Source organism: Equus caballus, chromosome 6 (genome assembly GCF_041296265.1).
Source record: "Equus caballus isolate H_3958 breed thoroughbred chromosome 6, TB-T2T, whole genome shotgun sequence".
Taxonomy (NCBI): domain Eukaryota; kingdom Metazoa; phylum Chordata; class Mammalia; order Perissodactyla; family Equidae; genus Equus; species Equus caballus.
The window spans coordinates 46,993,759-47,009,829 of record NC_091689.1 but is presented as its reverse complement, the minus strand read 5'-3'; the positions used below and the strand labels follow the sequence as shown (position 1 = coordinate 47,009,829).

General features: G+C 49.1%; 1 protein-coding gene across 4 annotated transcripts in view; it reads right to left on the bottom strand.

Annotated features, from left to right (window-relative positions):
* Positions 1-1,650: 1,650 nt before the first annotated feature.
* The window catches only part of NCAPD2 (non-SMC condensin I complex subunit D2), a 27,496-nt gene continuing 13,075 nt past the window's right edge, over positions 1,651-16,071 (bottom strand). For 2 of the 4 annotated variants that reach the window (XM_070269811.1, XM_001495940.6), the window contains 26 exons: positions 15,674-15,801; positions 15,478-15,601; positions 15,149-15,296; positions 13,270-13,467; positions 12,785-12,919; positions 12,599-12,686; positions 12,337-12,517; positions 10,555-10,679; positions 10,054-10,290; positions 9,562-9,736; positions 9,220-9,304; positions 7,496-7,629; positions 7,031-7,163; positions 6,851-6,935; positions 6,606-6,773; positions 6,181-6,350; positions 5,265-5,376; positions 5,070-5,193; positions 4,834-4,989; positions 4,315-4,492; positions 4,137-4,231; positions 3,599-3,679; positions 3,269-3,452; positions 2,437-2,563; positions 2,183-2,338; positions 1,651-1,977 (listed from right to left, as the gene is read on the bottom strand). In XM_070269811.1, the coding sequence (XP_070125912.1) occupies positions 1,892-1,977; positions 2,183-2,338; positions 2,437-2,563; positions 3,269-3,452; positions 3,599-3,679; positions 4,137-4,231; positions 4,315-4,492; positions 4,834-4,989; positions 5,070-5,193; positions 5,265-5,376; positions 6,181-6,350; positions 6,606-6,773; positions 6,851-6,935; positions 7,031-7,163; positions 7,496-7,629; positions 9,220-9,304; positions 9,562-9,736; positions 10,054-10,290; positions 10,555-10,679; positions 12,337-12,517; positions 12,599-12,686; positions 12,785-12,919; positions 13,270-13,467; positions 15,149-15,296; positions 15,478-15,601; positions 15,674-15,801 (3,613 nt within the window). In that variant the 3' untranslated portion in view covers positions 1,651-1,891. Of the gene's footprint in view, positions 1,978-2,182; positions 2,339-2,436; positions 2,564-3,268; positions 3,453-3,598; positions 3,680-4,136; positions 4,232-4,314; positions 4,493-4,833; positions 4,990-5,069; positions 5,194-5,264; positions 5,377-6,180; positions 6,351-6,605; positions 6,774-6,850; positions 6,936-7,030; positions 7,164-7,495; positions 7,630-9,219; positions 9,305-9,561; positions 9,737-10,053; positions 10,291-10,554; positions 10,680-12,336; positions 12,518-12,598; positions 12,687-12,784; positions 12,920-13,269; positions 13,468-15,148; positions 15,297-15,477; positions 15,613-15,673; positions 15,802-16,071 lie in introns of those variants that run through there. The other 2 variants (XM_070269812.1, XM_023643029.1) reach the window with 2 other exon arrangements.

Sequence of the window (16,071 nt, the reverse complement as noted above, 5' to 3'; positions counted from 1 at the left end):
CCCCTTTCACCCCCTCCAGCCCAAGGCAGAGAGCGGGACGTGAGGGCGGAAGTCCCTCCCCATTCTGGGACGTGCAGCCCAGCCCTGGAGCCAGGGCCTCCCCTTCTCTGGCTGCGCCCAGGCGATGTTGGGGGTAGGGTGAGGAGTCCAGAAGAGGAAGTAATTGGGAGTCTTGGGTACATGGTGGGAACAGGCCCCTAGCCCCTTCCCACATGTGAGGGAGAGGAAGGTATCCAAGTGAGGTCAGGGAGCCGAGCTGTGCCGATTTGTGAGCTGAGGATGGAGGAAAGGCTGCTTCTGAGCACTTGAAAAGAGTGAAGGTTTCCAAGGGGGTGGGGTGGAATGGACCGTGCCCATCAGCAGGTGCTGGGGGACAGGGATCCTGGGCCCTCTTTGCTGGCCCAGCGTAACCTGAGACCGGCCCCCTTTTCTAGCTGAAAAGCCTGTGGCTAAGTTTAGCCGGCCTGGTGATAACCTTTGCTTAAAAGGCAGAGAGCACACTGTCGCGCACCCCGACTCCAGCCCCAGTCCCTTCCCTTTCTGGGATTGCCACCGCTGTGCCTGTGTCTGGCAGCCATCCGCATGGTTGGTGCCCAGGCTTTTCACGACCAGCAAGAGCAGGGCCATAGGGCACCTACTGGTGAGGAGATGGGAAGGCTGCACTGCAGAGTCTGCTGGAAGTGGAGGGCTCAGCTGCTACTGTGCCATTCCCGCTTAGGCTCCACCAGGACCCTTCACCCTTTCCTGAGAAGGGCCTTAGGAGCCCCTCCACGCTCCTGTGCCCCTCAAAGCAAGTGTCTGAGGTACCATCTTCCCCTTTGCCTCATGCTTGTCATTTTTCATTATTGTTCTCTGCCAAAAAAAGAGGGAGCTCCGTGCCCAGAGAGCATTACTGACGCAGTCTGCTGTTGTCATGACAGCAAAGACACCCGTGTTGTCATGACAGCAGGCTCACTGCCTCCTGTTCCAGGTGACTCAGCAGAGACGACTTAGGGAGTTGGAGGGGGTGTACAGCTCCAGGTGGCAGCACACGAGCAGTGCCTGCACCTGGGGGCTGGACTTCCTGCAGACCCTGGAACACAGTGAGGAGTCCCTGGGAGACACACACTGTCTAGAGCTGGTGGGGATCGTGCCCTGACCTCCCATTGGCCTGGCCAGGTCAGTCACCCATCTTTAGAGGTGGGATTAGGGAGCACAAGTGGGAGCGGTGGACGACACCAGCCCCTGGTCGAGAGCAGGGTTTCTCAACCTCAGCACTACTGAAGGACATTTTGGGCTGAATAATTGTTGTTGTGGGGTCTGTCCTATCCATTGCAGGATATCTAGCAACATCCCTTGCTTCTACCCACTAGATGCTGGTGGTACCCCTCCCTCCTAGCTTGGGACAACAAAAAAAGTCTAGACGTTGCCAGATGTCCTCTGGAAGGCAAAATCACCCCCGCTGATCTGGAGTCTCGACACTGCATAAATTCTGCATGCTGGAGCAATCCTGTCACTTGTGCAGGGTGGCGAGGTCGAGAAGGGAAAGATGAGGCACTCTGGGGCCCCAGGAGTCCTGGGCTCTTCTCTTTCTGGATTGATAACCCTCTATGTGCTGCCTGCGTCTGGGCTAATGTGAAAGATGAAAAACAAAAGCTTACGGAAAATGTCTAAAAGTATATAAAAACATTTATTCATTAGAAAACAAGGAGACTGGTGAACATACATTGCCAGGAAAGCAGCTGAACTCGGTTCAGTTAGGGAAGTGTAAGAGAAAGGCCTCACGTCATACAGACCACTTATGCAGTAAAAAACAAGGAGACAGGCAAACCAGTATTTTACAAGGGGAATGGAATGCCAGGTCACCCACACGATTCCCTGCACAGCAGGGATGGGACAGGCTAGCCGACCCCTAGGACCTGTGCCTGCGAGCTGATGCTCGGCGGATCGGGGTTGTTTTCTTGGGTGTCTCATCTTCTGTCATCTCTGCTGAAAGCTCTGTTCAAAGAATTGGAGGAATAAGAAAAAGCTGAGTCACAAAGATGGTGAAAACAGACCTCAGAGAACAAATGGGACAGCCCCAGGCCACACTGCAGAAATAAAATGCTCTCGAGGGAGCAGGTGGAGACTACACAGCAGCCCCCTCCAAACCAGCCCCCACAAGCTCTGTCCCTCCCGGGCCGGGCTGGAGGGAGTGCCCCACCTTCCTCGCTGGACTCATCGCTTGAGAAGACAATTCTGGGTTTCCTTTTGGAAGCTCGCTGCTGGGTGTTTGGACGCCGACGGGCAGGGTGGCGGGGCTCAGGGGTCACAAAGTCATTGTCTGAGGCTGCGGGGGTCAGATGCTGGTGCCTGGAGACTAGAGAAGGCAGAGGCATGAGTCCAAAAAGAGAAGAACGAGGAGCCTCCATCTGAGGGGAGGGCCCGCTCTGGCCCCCGCGGGGCTGCCCCACACACCAGTGGATTGTTTCTTGGCTGATGGGGCTCTCTGGCTACCCCCTTGGCCGATCTCCAGTTCCTCCATTGCATCCAGCCCTCTGGTGTGACAGGCCCGAAGCCTCTGCTCAAATTCATCTATTATAGCCTGGAGGGAAAGCGAGATTAAGAGCAGGCCTGGAAATACAGTTATTTATAGGATTAAAAAGAAAACAAGGCCATGAAAAGACATGGAGGAACCTTAAATGCATATTGCTAGGTGAAAGAAGCCAATCCGAGAAGGGGACATGCAGTATGATTGCAACTCTATGATGTTCTAGAAAAGGCGAAGCTGTCCAAACATTGAAAAGATCAGTGGTTGCCAGGGCTTGGGAGGAGGGAGAAGTGAATAGGGGAGCACTGAGGATTTTTAGGGCAGTGAAGCTATTCTGTCTTGTACTATGTGGTGGACACAGGTCATCATAATTTTGTCTGAATCCACAGGACGTACACCCCCAGGAGAGAACTCCAGTGTGAACTCAGGACTCTGGGTGGTAATGACGTGTCAACACAACTTCATCGATTGTCAGAGACGTGCTGCTCTGGTGGGGGATGTTGATAATGGGGGAGGCTGTGCATGGCGAGGGGCAGGGGACATTTGGAGGAACTCTATACTTTCCACTGAATTTTGCATTGAACCTAAAACCGCTCTAAAAAATAGCCTATTGAAAAGAGAAATAAACACAGGCGCAGGAACTGGAGACAGAAAGAACGTCTCAGGGCACTATGGTTACTTGGTTGCAGTGCAGCTGGGAGGAGTGAGGCCACGCCCGGGTGGCCCCCAGAGCCTCGGAGCGCCAGCCCGGCTGCTCACCTTGCCCTCAGGCTTGGCCCCACGCCGCAGCTTGCTCACAACTGACAGGAAAGCACTGAAGATGGACTCATCTGACAGTTTATCTCCAAAGCAGTCAAAATTGTCCAGCATCTTTCGGAGGCCTCGCTCTGTGAGGGGCAGCTGTGACACGCAGTAGGCCAGGTCCCGGTACTGCCGCTCGGTTCTGCAAACAGGAAAGGCTTTGTAAGGAGCAGTGAGGCGCGGAAGTAAAGGCCCATCCTTCCTCATCGTCCGGCACAGCCCCAGTGATGCTCTTTTCCCTTGGGGCTCCGCTCAGCAAAGAGCCCTGCAGGCGGGTGGGCGGCATACCGGGCTGTGCGGAAGCGCTGACACAGCTTCTCCACCAGGGTCTCGGTCTGCTTGTCCTTGGTGATGTAGGAGAGGAGCTGCCTGCAGGGGGACAGGTGGATGTGCCGTCTCCCAGGGGCGGCTCCCTCCCCGTCACTAAGACGACCCGTGCCCTCGCCTGGAACCAGCATCTGTTGTCCTTCAGAGAAGAATCTCCTCTGCCATGGCCCACGCCTGCCTCACCGTCCCTCCCGCCTTCTCCATGGCCTCCTGAGGAATGTCCACGGTGAGTGGAAATCTATAGCAAACAGCTGCCATCTATGGATACTACTATGTGCCTACCACCACGTTAGAACTTCATCTTATCGAATCTTTTCAAGAATGAAGGGGCAAGTATTATTGGTCTCATTTTATACATGAGGAATAGGCACAGAGAAGTTAAGTTATTGCTGAAGGCAATACAGCTAAAAAACTGCAGAGCTAGAATTCAAATACAGGGTTGTCTGATTCCCGAGCCCGTGCTACATGAAAACGTGCCCCGAGGCCCAGGGAATTATACTTCATGATGGTGTGGAAAGGCTCTTCCTCCACCCCTCCCGCAGGGTCTGACAGGCGGCTGATGATATCTGGAAGGAGATTATAGATTGCGTTGCCCTGTAGGAGAGAGAGTCATGTCAGGGGGAGGTGACCCTCGTGTTCCCTCGGCAGCAAGGCCTCAGCTGCTCGCTGCCTCTCACCTTGTGGGAAAGCTCACTGAAGAAGTTCTTGGCCAGAGCAGCGATGTGAGGCGCGGGGTCGATGAGCAACACAGCCATCTCGCTCACCTGGCCCTTCACCTTCACCATGTCCTTCAGGATCAGGAGGGTCATCACCAGCCCTGCTGTTTTCCGCACCTGCTGAGCTGGGTCCCGGAGGCTAGGAATACAATCTCAAGTTACTGGGACCAAGACCGTGAGCTACACCCTGACGCTAGCCGGAAAAGCCCTCAGCAGGGATCTGTTCCCTTCTTCGTGTGCCTTTCTAGAAGCAGTTAGAGAGCTGTCTAGAGTTGCAAGCTGGGACTGGGGCAAGAGGCCAAGTTTGTAGCCAAGGCTTTAGACAGAGGCATCAGTCCCTTTGGGGCCATACTTAGCCAGGGCCTGTACAGGTCAAGTATCAAGTAGAGGTTCAAAGAATAGAGCCTAAGTGATTCTAATCCGGACTTAACTACAGCCTCCTAGGCAGGGCCTGCTAAGGCGTGGTGAGGGGTCTCTTACCGAGCATACAGATGAGGTGTCCAGGGGTCCACCAGGTTGGGGAAGCGGATGGCCAGATCCCCAGTAGCAACCATGAGGTTAGACCGGACAATGGGGAGTGAGGACTTTTCTAGCATGGTGAACAGAAGACGAAGCTGGGAGTCACAGAAAGTGGCACTAGGGGCAAGGAGAGGATCATCAGGGAAATCGTACCATCCCCATCCTCCTTGGGAGGCGGTATCACGCCCAGGGCCTACCTGATCATGCAGAACTTGCCCAGGGCAAGTGAAGCGGCTACAGAGAGCTCTGGGTTGCTGTAGAGGCCAGGGTTGTTGCAGACTTTAAGCACCAGTGGAACAAAGGCAGCCAGGATCTGTCTGCCTGTTGGAAGAACAACTCCAGGTTGGGATAGGTTATCTCAGTTGGGGAGAAGGGCACTCAGCAGTTCTTACCATCTAACAGCTCCATCTCACAGATGCTACGGATGAGTTCCGCCTCTGTGTCATCAGCAGTGGCCCCGACCAGCCCCATCTCCTCCTCCATGGTGGTCTCAGAGCCTGTGTTCTAACGGGAAAGAAGCCACAGATCATGGGTGATCAGAAACTTTTTTTAAAAAAATTAAAGTATAACTGACAGATAATATTATGTTAGTTTCAGGTGCAGAGATGACATTTTTGATTCCAGCTTAAACTTCATTTTGCCTGAAAGGATGTGAGGAAAGGCAATTCTACAAAACCACTCACAGAGTTGTCAGATATGTCTGTAAGAGGAAGGACTCCTGAACTAAACAAGAAAAGAATTACATCCCTATATTTGTTTTTAAGTTACCAAAGCATACTCCTACATTTTTTAAACTCATCCTTATAAAAGTATATAATTTCCTATATACAGTAAACAGAAGGATTATGCCAGACAATGGTTCAAGGTCACAGAGGTCAGACCTTATGCCACTGCTGCAAGGCTCTGTGCCTTATCTGTCAACAAGACACCACTGCCTCTAGTGGAGAGAACACAAGGTCCCCATCAGGTGGCAGGCCTGGGAACCAAGGCTGATGGGAATGGGGTGGATGCATGCCTGTTCTAACAAACGCTGCCTCGGGAGGAGCCTGTATTTTATGCTGAGGCCCTCACTTGACACTCTGTAATTACCTAACCCTCCCCCCCTTCCTTGGGTGGCCATGGGCAGATGGCGCCATCTTCGTCCTCACTAATCTTTCCCACAGAGGAGCAGCAATGAGGCAGTGCCCTCTTCATTTCATTTCATTGGAGAGATGCAGAGACTCCCAGAGGAAACGACAATGACCAGAGGTCATGGAACAAATCTGGGAAATGCGTGGGACACGAACCCAAACGCCCAGCTCCATTCACCTTCTCCTTTGGATTTTTAGTCTTATGCTCCTGTTCCTCCCGAAGGACTCGGCGCCGGCAGAGCTCTCCGCTCACAGCCTGTTCCAAATGTACCAGCTGCTGCAGGGCCACATCCCCGGCCAGGGAGAGCAGGTTCATCAACAGGAAAGCGGGGAGCGTGGGTGTGTCCTCTGGGGGAGCGGAGAGGGAAGCAAGGAGAAAAGATAGAAGCAAGTCTCCCAGGACCCTGCACCCCGTGTTTACTGATCTTCCTCTCGCTCCTGTGCTACAAAAACTAGTGAAGAAGAAGATGGGGGTGGGAGAATGGCGGTATGACTGTACCACAATGAGTGGGAAGTGCAGTGGCAGTGGCTTCTGGCCCGGTGGGGAAAGCAGCAGAAGCTGGCTGCTGCCCACTCGGCCCGTCGCCCCTCTTGCCCACTTACGCAGGTCCTCCTGGGTGGGGTTCTTCTCCTCCAGCTTCTCCTGGGCCTGCTTCGCACAGCCCTGCAATATCTGGGCACAGATCCCCTCAGGGCCCTCTGCCAGCTGGTAAATGAGCGTCACTGCCACCTCTTTGAATGGGACCCAGAGTGGGTCTGGGTGGACAAAGCCTGTATAGAAGAAGGGAGAAGTTGCCCACTGCAGTCAAAGGACCCAATTCTGCCCCAGGCCCTTTGTGAGAGCTCACCTTTTGTGACCATCTCCCGCAGTCGCTCAAACAACCTGTGTTCCTGAGGTAGCCGGAAGGGAGGGTAACGTTTGCCCAGAGAAGGCTGTGGGGAACCGCAAAGATGGAATGTGGGTGTGTGTTGAGGGTGGATAAGAGGACCCCCGCTCTCCTCAGTTTGGACATAGCCACCCCACATACCTTTCTCCTGTCAGAGATGTTGGCAATGGCATGGCATACCTGCTGGGCCAGCCTATAGTCCTGTGGAAACTTCTCCTCCAGCCCTATGCTCACCAGTGTGTCTAAGTTGCTTCCCACAATTTCTGGTTTTCCTCTGGGGGAAGGAAGCCAGAGAGTTACAGCTAGTCATGCACAGGCCCCTGGATGGAGGAGGTTCTGGCACCCAACAGCAGGCTGCAAGAACCCTGGAGCACTAGAGAGAGGCTACGACACCGGGCTGGCCCCTTGGATCTCTCCTGCTCTCTGAGTCCCACTATCCGTGATAGACAGGGGGTCTGCTACTGTCATTCTTTTATTTTCCACTTAGGTAGCCAAGTCACACGCAGAGCTCAGCTGGGCCTCACTGCCATTACTGAAGAAAAGGGCCCCCTCTCAGACCCTTGCTTCCCTCTCTCATCCTACCACCTGTCTGGACCTGAGCCTCACCGTGCCATCATCCCAAGAAGCATGACGGAGGAACAGCGCTCCAGGGGAGAGCAGGGGGCCTTCTCGGTTGCCCGCTCCCACAGTAGTTGGGTCACTGCTGGTCTCAATTCATCCTTCTGCACAAACTCACAGAGCTGAAGAGAAAAGAAAAAGGGCTCAGGGCAAACAGTAACAGTTGCCCCTTCCTGGGCCCACTTCTCTGAAGAGAATATTGAGAACCTGAAGCAGGTGTGAGCAAATTTAGGACTAAGAAAGGGTGGAGGTGGCGCCAACAGCAGGGGCTCGGGCAGGTCCTCCTGTGCCTGCCTTCCAACTGTGGTCACTGAGATGGCAAGCTGAAACTGGCCTGGTTGAGTTCTGTGTGCATCTGTAGTGCTGAGTACATTCTGGAGATTTCTAGTAGGTCTGCTTGCAGTTACCATAAACTCAACATGTCTAAACTGGAAGCCACCATCCTTCCTTGCCCTGTCATGTTGCCAATAGCACCAACACACTCTTAGTCACATTTGCTTAAAACTTCACAGTCGACTAATTTTTTTTGACTCACTTAGTCCTACCTCTTGTTCCTTTAAAATCTGTCTTCCATTAGGTAGAATTCTATAGCTTTTCCTCCCACCCCTGAGTCCAGCCCCTTGTCACCATACATGTACAGCAGCCTCTAGGGACCTCCCTGTCCCTGGCCTCCTCTCCTGTCCGTCTCCCAGACATCCGGTCCATCACGCCACTCCCCTGCTCATCAGTTAGAAACAACGCTCCTTTGCCTGCTGTAGGGGCTGCTGACCAGTAGCCTATGGGGTCTCAGGCCAGTTGCCACCACCAGGCTCTTTTCTTTTCCTCAGTGAGGAGAAAAATACCTCCTGCAGTAGCACTCCTCCCAGTGGAAGCTGGTGCTCAGCACCACTTCCACCTTTGGTCCCCATAATCCAAACACTTCAAAGCAGATTTGCCTCACTAAAATGCTGGGGTCCCTGACAAGGTTCAAGTCCCAGACTCTTGAAAGGCATCCAGGGGCCTTCGCAGTTTAGTTCTAACCTACATTCACACCTCTATCATCTTTTCTAGATAACAGTTTTGAGCCAGAACAGTTTTCTCATTCTAAAACATAGGTGGTGCTCTTTCTTGGCTTTCCTTCCTTTAATTCTCTAAATCCTACTCATCAAGAGCCAGCGTAAGTCCCACTACATTCAGAAAGCTTCCTTGACCATCCTCCCAACACCGCTTTCTTTCCCACTCTGTGCTCGTCAGCATAACACACAAGTTAAGAGTATGTTTTCTGGAGCTCTTATTGCCCGAGTTTGAATCTCAAACTTTGCCACTAACTAGCTGTAACTAGCCAAGTTCCTCCACCCCTCTGTGCCTCAGATTCCTCACTGTAAAATGTGCGTAATAATAATATTACCTCACAGGGTGGTTGTGAGGGTTAAACAAGTTCATGTAAGTGCTAAGAACAGTGCCTGGTGTATGGGAAGTGTCATTATGGCTGTATTACCGTTGCTAGTCTAACCATTACCTGTGCCACTGACTCTGGCACTTAATTATCTATCTGTTGCATTGTTCTACAAACAGACAATATTCTACAGCTGCCAAGTAGACTCGGTTCCTTTTAAGCTGGGAACTTGAAAGAAAATGATACTTCTTTGTGGAGGTGAGTAAATTGTTGAACACACAGCAATCACTCACTAATACTTGTTGAATGACTAAAGAGAGGAAGTGAAGAGACTTACAATTTCCTCAAGACACTGAATGGTTCCAACTGAGGCATCCACAAGTAGCAGAGAGAGATTCTGAATCAAAGCCTGGGCCTTGGCTCTGTGGGAGAGGCAGAGATCAGGGGTCATTCAAAGACTGATAATTCAAACCTGGCAAAGAGGTTATTAGGGCTAATCCCAGCATGGTGTCAAATAACCAGGTAGGATGGGCTTCACTGGAAATTCAGTCCAGGCTCAGCCCCATTACAGACCTGCCTGTGGATTCAGAACTGCTCTAGAAGGATGGCCCCCCATTCTTTTAGGAGACTAGAACACTGATCTCAGAAAAGTCAGCAAAGGCAGAAGTACGCCATATACCTGGCAGAGTCCCCTTTGGGGTTGAGGTAAAGTTGGCGGTAGGCATTAAGCACAGCTTCCCGGACACCAGGCTCCTTAGACCAGATAAGAGGCAGCATGTGGCGCACTCCGAACACGGCCTGAGGTACCCCAAACTGGAACACCATCACGAAGAATTCAATCACCTCCTGTACCACTGAGAGGAGAGACACAAATGTTACCCATCTGCTTGGCAAAACTCTCCCAATACTTAGAGATAGAACCTTTCTTAACATGGCAACATGCAAGTGGAGGCCTTCCTCATCTTCCCTGAGAACGTCGACTCCTCCCATAATCTATAATGCCCTATCATGAAATACTACACGTGTTAAAACAGATAAGCTCCATGGGCAATACAAAGCAAATGAAAATACAGAATCCCTGACTTTTAAAGGACAGGTATCAATAAAATATGGACAAGACTGGTTTTTCCAACCCCAAGACGCAGTCCTTACACAAAGGGGCGTGGCACACCTGTGGCTGTATTTTCATACATCATCTTGCTGATGATGCCAATGGCCTCTGTGATCTTCTGCGAGAAGCTGTAGGCGTCCTGCAGATACTGCACCAGCATCTCCTGCTTCACCAGTTCATCCTTCTCCCAGGATTTCTCAGGCTCTGACACACTGGGCTTGTCTTTACCATCAGTCTGTCCTGGTCCCATGTTCTCTGCAGACTCCTGGGGATTCTTCTGTGTGGAAGCTGCTGGGTCTAGGAGTTAGAGAATTACAGGATGGGTTTTATTCAAGGGTATATGGGGAAATCCCATATATGGTTTGGAAATACCCTTTCACATCCTATGACTATCAATCTTAGGCCTGCGGGCTGCTTCCCCTCAGGAGCAGAAGTGTAGTCAACTCCCCTCTGGCCTCTCGCGGCACTGGATTCTGTTTGCCTGTGTCTGGCATAAAGTAAACGGTCCATAAACACTAGTTGAAATGTTCTGTCTGTCGACTGAAGAAGGAAAGGAATTACCTTTGAAGATAGCTCCCAAGAGATTCAGGAACCTGGTCTCCTCTGCCTCCTCTGGGTCCATTTGACTGAAGGCTTCAGACTTCTGGAAGTGGCCTATGGCTTCTCGAGTGAGAATGATGGCCCGCCTGAAAGAGCATGAACCTGTCACCACATGGCACCCATGAGAGTGTGACTGCAGCCTGATGTAAGGGAGCCTACCTCATGATCCCATCCGAAACCCAGACCCACTGCCCCGAGGAAAAAGCTGAGAGGCACCTACACTAAGGGGTGGAGCTCAAAACACTGCTCCTATTTCCAAAGTGACAAGGCTTTACAGACAGTCTTCGAAAAACTCAAATAAGGCTTTTTAAATAAAAAAAGTCACAAACCTACTCCAAACGTTTGTTTAAAAACTTTGCTAAGTGAAAGTCTGGAAAAAATAAACTTTCAATAATTGGTTAATCTACAGTCCATCTATACAATGGGATTTTACTAGCTATAAAAAAATAATGCAGCAGCTATTTATGTATAAATATTAAACAATCACTGAGACACACAGTTAAGTGAAAAACACAAGGTGGTAGATCAGTGGGTAGAGAATTCCATCACTTGTGTAAAAAGCACATATGCTTGCCTGTATGTCTGTACGCTATATATGTAGAAGGATGCTCAGTAAACTCCTAACATCATTTCCCTGGGGCAAGGGGAACTAAGCGGCTGGGAAAAAACAGATTTGGAAGAGATTTTTCATGGCACGTCTTTTTCATAATTTAAAATTTTGTGAATGTACTAATTTTTTAAATTAGATTTCTGCTTTTAAAAAAATTATTAAAGTTAAACCATGAAAAAAGTTATTTTAACAAGTTTTAACATATGTCTAAATTAGTAATTGGAAGCAAAACTTCAGTTACTAAGAACTTAACCCAGCATCAAATGTTGAAGATTTCGGAAGAAGGAGATGACAGCTTTAACATGAGAAGAAACCTCTTCCTAACTGATGGGAGAAGATACTAGAATGCTTGGAGGAAGAACCAGCAGTTATAAAACTACAGTCTCTCGTTAAGCTTTGGCAGAGTAAAGAGAGACATAGGGAGTTGGAGAGCCAGGGAGCCACTTTCTCTTTAGCCTTTTCAACAGCTCAATTAGCTAGGAAGTAGAGAAGTGACTTGTGGCTGAGGGTTAGGAGCACCTGCGGACAGCTGTCAGGACTTCTGTTGCCAAGCTGTTCCAGGTCTAGGGTCAGAGAATCAGTGGGAGAAATCTTTTCTCTAAGAGCAGGATTCATATCAGGTTGATTTAAAGATTAAAGTAGGATTAAGCAAGGGTGATATTATTTATTAGCTCACAGAACTTATTTTTCATTTTATTTTTCACAGAATTCAGAATTAGGAGGCCCATTACAAATCACATGATCCAATCAATTTCTTCGTTTACAAATAATGAAACCAAGGCCCAGAAAATTTCAGTAAGTTACTTAAGCTTACACAACTAGAATTATACTTAAAGGCTTTCCCCTTCAAATAAAGGAGGACTTTTGTCATATTTAATTATAATCTAATATTGTTTACATTTAGTTGTTTTAGTAGTTTCTTTAAACATTTGTAAAAGTAGAAAAGCATGCTTAACTGTGGACTATGCCTTCGGTATAAGTCCGGTATTCGGACCATAACTACAATGAGAACGCCTGCCATCCTCCAGTGGAGGCATGCCCTAAGCGAAGTTCATTTTAAAGAAATATGGTTTCTCAAAGGTTGACTCTAAATCTAAACAGCTCGTGAGAAAATACGTCATTCTTTCACATACTTGTAACTAGCTTTGGCAAGCAAGCGCCGGATGCGTCCTTTCACCTCCTCAGTGGTCTCTGTATTAGCAATTTCCTCAGGAACCTCCTCTTCCTCCTGGGGAAGCCGTAGCAGCTGCTGCAGGGTCGACTTCAGCTCTGGCAGCATGGCTTCCCACTCCTCCTCTGGGTCCAGCACTGCGGCTGAATGAGAAAGTCTCCCTGAGCCTCTGACTGCAGGGAGGCGACTTGTGGGGCGAGGACTCCTATGCAGTAACTACTCACAGGCAGCTGCAATTCGCCTCTGGGCCCTCATCTCTTGTAATTTCTGGGTTTCCTTCTGCAGTGGTCCAGCAAGGTCAGTATCACTAAGCTATCAAGGTAAAATGAGTATCAGGGTCACCAAGTCCCATAACTTCATCCCTGTTTCCATTTAATGACTTCTCTTTCAGGTGAACTAAGCCTACTTACCTTGCAGGAAAACGGATTATTGGCGAGAAAACTTGCCAGCAGCTGGATGGCATTTTTACATACTAGCACCGACTTGTCTGCCAGACGTCCCACTGCTAAGGCCACCACTGCCTGGAAACGTGTGAGGGGGAGAGCCTATGTAGGGTAGAAAGAGAAGGATCAGCTTACATCCCACCTCATCCATTGTCCTCAAGACGATCTTGAAGTAAAGTCTAAATGAGCAACCCACTCATTGAAAAGGAACTTTTCTGTGGGATCTAAAATGGTTGAAGAGTACTCTTTGTAGGGGTTAAGACAGTACAGTGCCTAAATGGAGCCAGGCATCCTTGTCCTTGGGAGAGGGAGACCTTTATTACTGGTAGTAACAACCTGAGTTCTAGACTCTTCTTTGCAACAGGTATTTTTCTTTGACACTAGATTCCTCTTTTCTTTGGCCTGGACATAGAGGGGTACCACATGTCTTTATCATGTAGAAGGTCATTCACCTTCTGCTGGACGATTCGGGTGAAGAGTTGCAAAACACGGCTCCGCACAAAGGAGTTGACATCATGGCCATGGGCTTGCAAAGTGTCCAAGAACTGATCTCTGGTGTCTCGGGCTGCTTCCTCCAGTTGATCACCATTCAGAACCTGCAGTACCATCTCTGCCATGGCTGCTAGCACAGCATTGCGCATCATGTAATTCTAAGAGAGAAATAAAGTGGCTATGAGCCTGTGCACTCCAATACGATCTCTCTTTTCCCTAAACTCTTGTGCCTGTCCAGGCACAAAGAAGGGGAAAGGCCTTTAGTTAAGATTAAACTTGTCTTAGCCATGACTTTCTCTGGTCAACTGCCTAGGTATTCACCCCCAAGGTCACTGGAAAAAGCTGAATCCCAGGGGGGCCTTGTTTGCTCAGAGGAGAACACAGGGACAAAATAAACAAGAGCCCAAAACAATTTTTCCCCATAAGGTTCACTCAGGTAACCATGGTGGGAGCTGAATGTGAGATCATATCTACCCACCAACATGCATTTGGAAAGCATTAATTATCTTTCATCTGAGGTCTCAAAACCTTTAATCCTTACTAATAAACACTTTCCCTCCCATTCCCCTTCTCACATTTTACAGACAGAGAATGAGACACAGAGAAGCAGAAATCAGCCCTAGGGTGCCAAGCAAGTCCATGACAGAATCTGGTGGAGAACGGGGCTGGGGTTTTTACCAGGCCAAGAGCCAGAGAATGGGGTCTTGCACAAGAGGCTAAAGTAAATTAGAGGAGCGAGTAGACTGCTTTGTCCTTGATATTCACCTAGGAGCGCTCTGCATCTGTTTGGGAAGCAACCAGGTTAGCATTCAGGAATAAGAGGGAATTGAGAGAGATGACATAAGTTGATCTGAGAATGCTCATTGTTTGCAGAAAGCAAGGTGAGCCAGATGGTAGGAAGAGGCTTCATCCTGAGGAACGGACGGGACTCGAGTCACAGCTGAGGCCCTCTCACTAGATTTCAGCTGTGGAACTATCATCTCCTCTACCAGACCTGATAAAACCAATGTGATATTGAAATAGGGTTAATAAATGGCTCTTTATTCAATAAACTTCATCTGCTTCTCTGCAGGAAGGAAGTGCCACAGTGATGAGCTTAGCCAACTTGACTTCATGTGAAAGCTACCTTCCTGTTAAGAAACAGCCATTCAAGAATGGACTTAAAACCCCTAGAAAGAGGGGCGTGGGGGAAACGGGTGAAGGTGTTCAAAAGGTACAAACTTCCATTGCTGAGATAAACTCTGGGGATGTGATGTACAGTAGGTGACTACAGTTAACAATGCTGTACTGTATATTCGAAAGTTGCTAAGAGGGTAGATCTTAAAAGTTCTCATCACAAGAAAAAAATTTTATAACTGAGTTGATGGATGTTAACTCATGGTAATCATTTACAAATATACATAAGTCATTATGTTGTACACCTTAAATACAATTTTTTTTTTTTTTTTGAGGAAGATTAGCCCTGAGCTAACAGCTCTGCCAATCCTTCTCTTTTTGCTGAGGAGGACTGGCCCTGAGCTGACATCCGTGCCCATCTTCCTCTACTTTCTATGTGGGATGCCTGCCACAGCATGGCTTGCCAAGCAGTGCCAGTCCGCACCCGGGATCTGAACCAGTGGACCCTGGGCTGCTCAAGCAGAACGTGTGCACTCAACTGCTGCGCCACCAGGCTGGCCCCTTAAACACAATATTATATGTCAATTATATCTTAATGAAACTGGAGGAAAAAAGGCTAGCAGTACACATGGATAATATAAAACATTCAAAAATCACTCACATATAACTTAAAAAAAAACAAAACAAAACAGAAAAACCTGAGATCCCCAGGGGACCACCTACCTCTCCATCCAGATGATCTATCAAAATGCACATGCTGGATATCAGGATGGCTGGGATGCGTTCTGCTAGTTCTGTCAGGAAGGCTGCAAAGCCCTTTGCCCCTGACGGGTCTCGACTCAGCTCTTGGGGACACTTCTGTCCAATCTCTCTATACAGGGAAAAAAGCACAGCCACAGCAAGATAACTCAATTATTCAGTTCCCAGACAGGGAAGGTAAGACTGTTATCTAACATCTAAGGAATCTAGCGTTGCACAGAGAGTATTTCCAATCTTTCTTTATCTTCTCCCAGAGAGAAAGGAGACTTAGAAGCTTAGGAAGGAAGAGTCACCTTACAATCTCTCCCACTATGCTCTTCATTCCATAATCAGTCGCCCACAGACTCACAGCTGCCACCAGTACAGATGCCAGGTGTTCAAAGTGCTGCAGCATCTGGATGATCTTCACAGTGGCACCTGTGGAAGCACTAAACATGAGAAATTACGGGCAAAACGAAAAAGGTGAGGCAAAGCGGAGGGCTCACTTACTGAGCATATGGTTATAACGGGTCAAGGCTACACCGAGCAGGCATGTGATGGCTTCCCGGGTGGGCCGGTTCTTCTGGTGACTAATGGTGGGGTTCTCCAGGAGGCGGTAACAGCAGCCAGTAACCAAACTGAGAAAAGAGAGTGAGATGATGGAATCAGCTGTCTGGACTCAATTATATTGGGGCTGCATCATTCATTCTATCTCTACTGTCCCCAACGTTTTCTTCATTTAATCACCTTCTACACCAAGTTGCTTTGCTTTGCTGACCCCAGATAGGTACTCAGGCCTTCAAGATGATCATCATTCAACCAATTATGATGCCTATCAGACCCTGAATATACACATGATAAAAGGCTGGACAAAGTCACCAATGACTTCTCATTGTTAATAGAAAGGA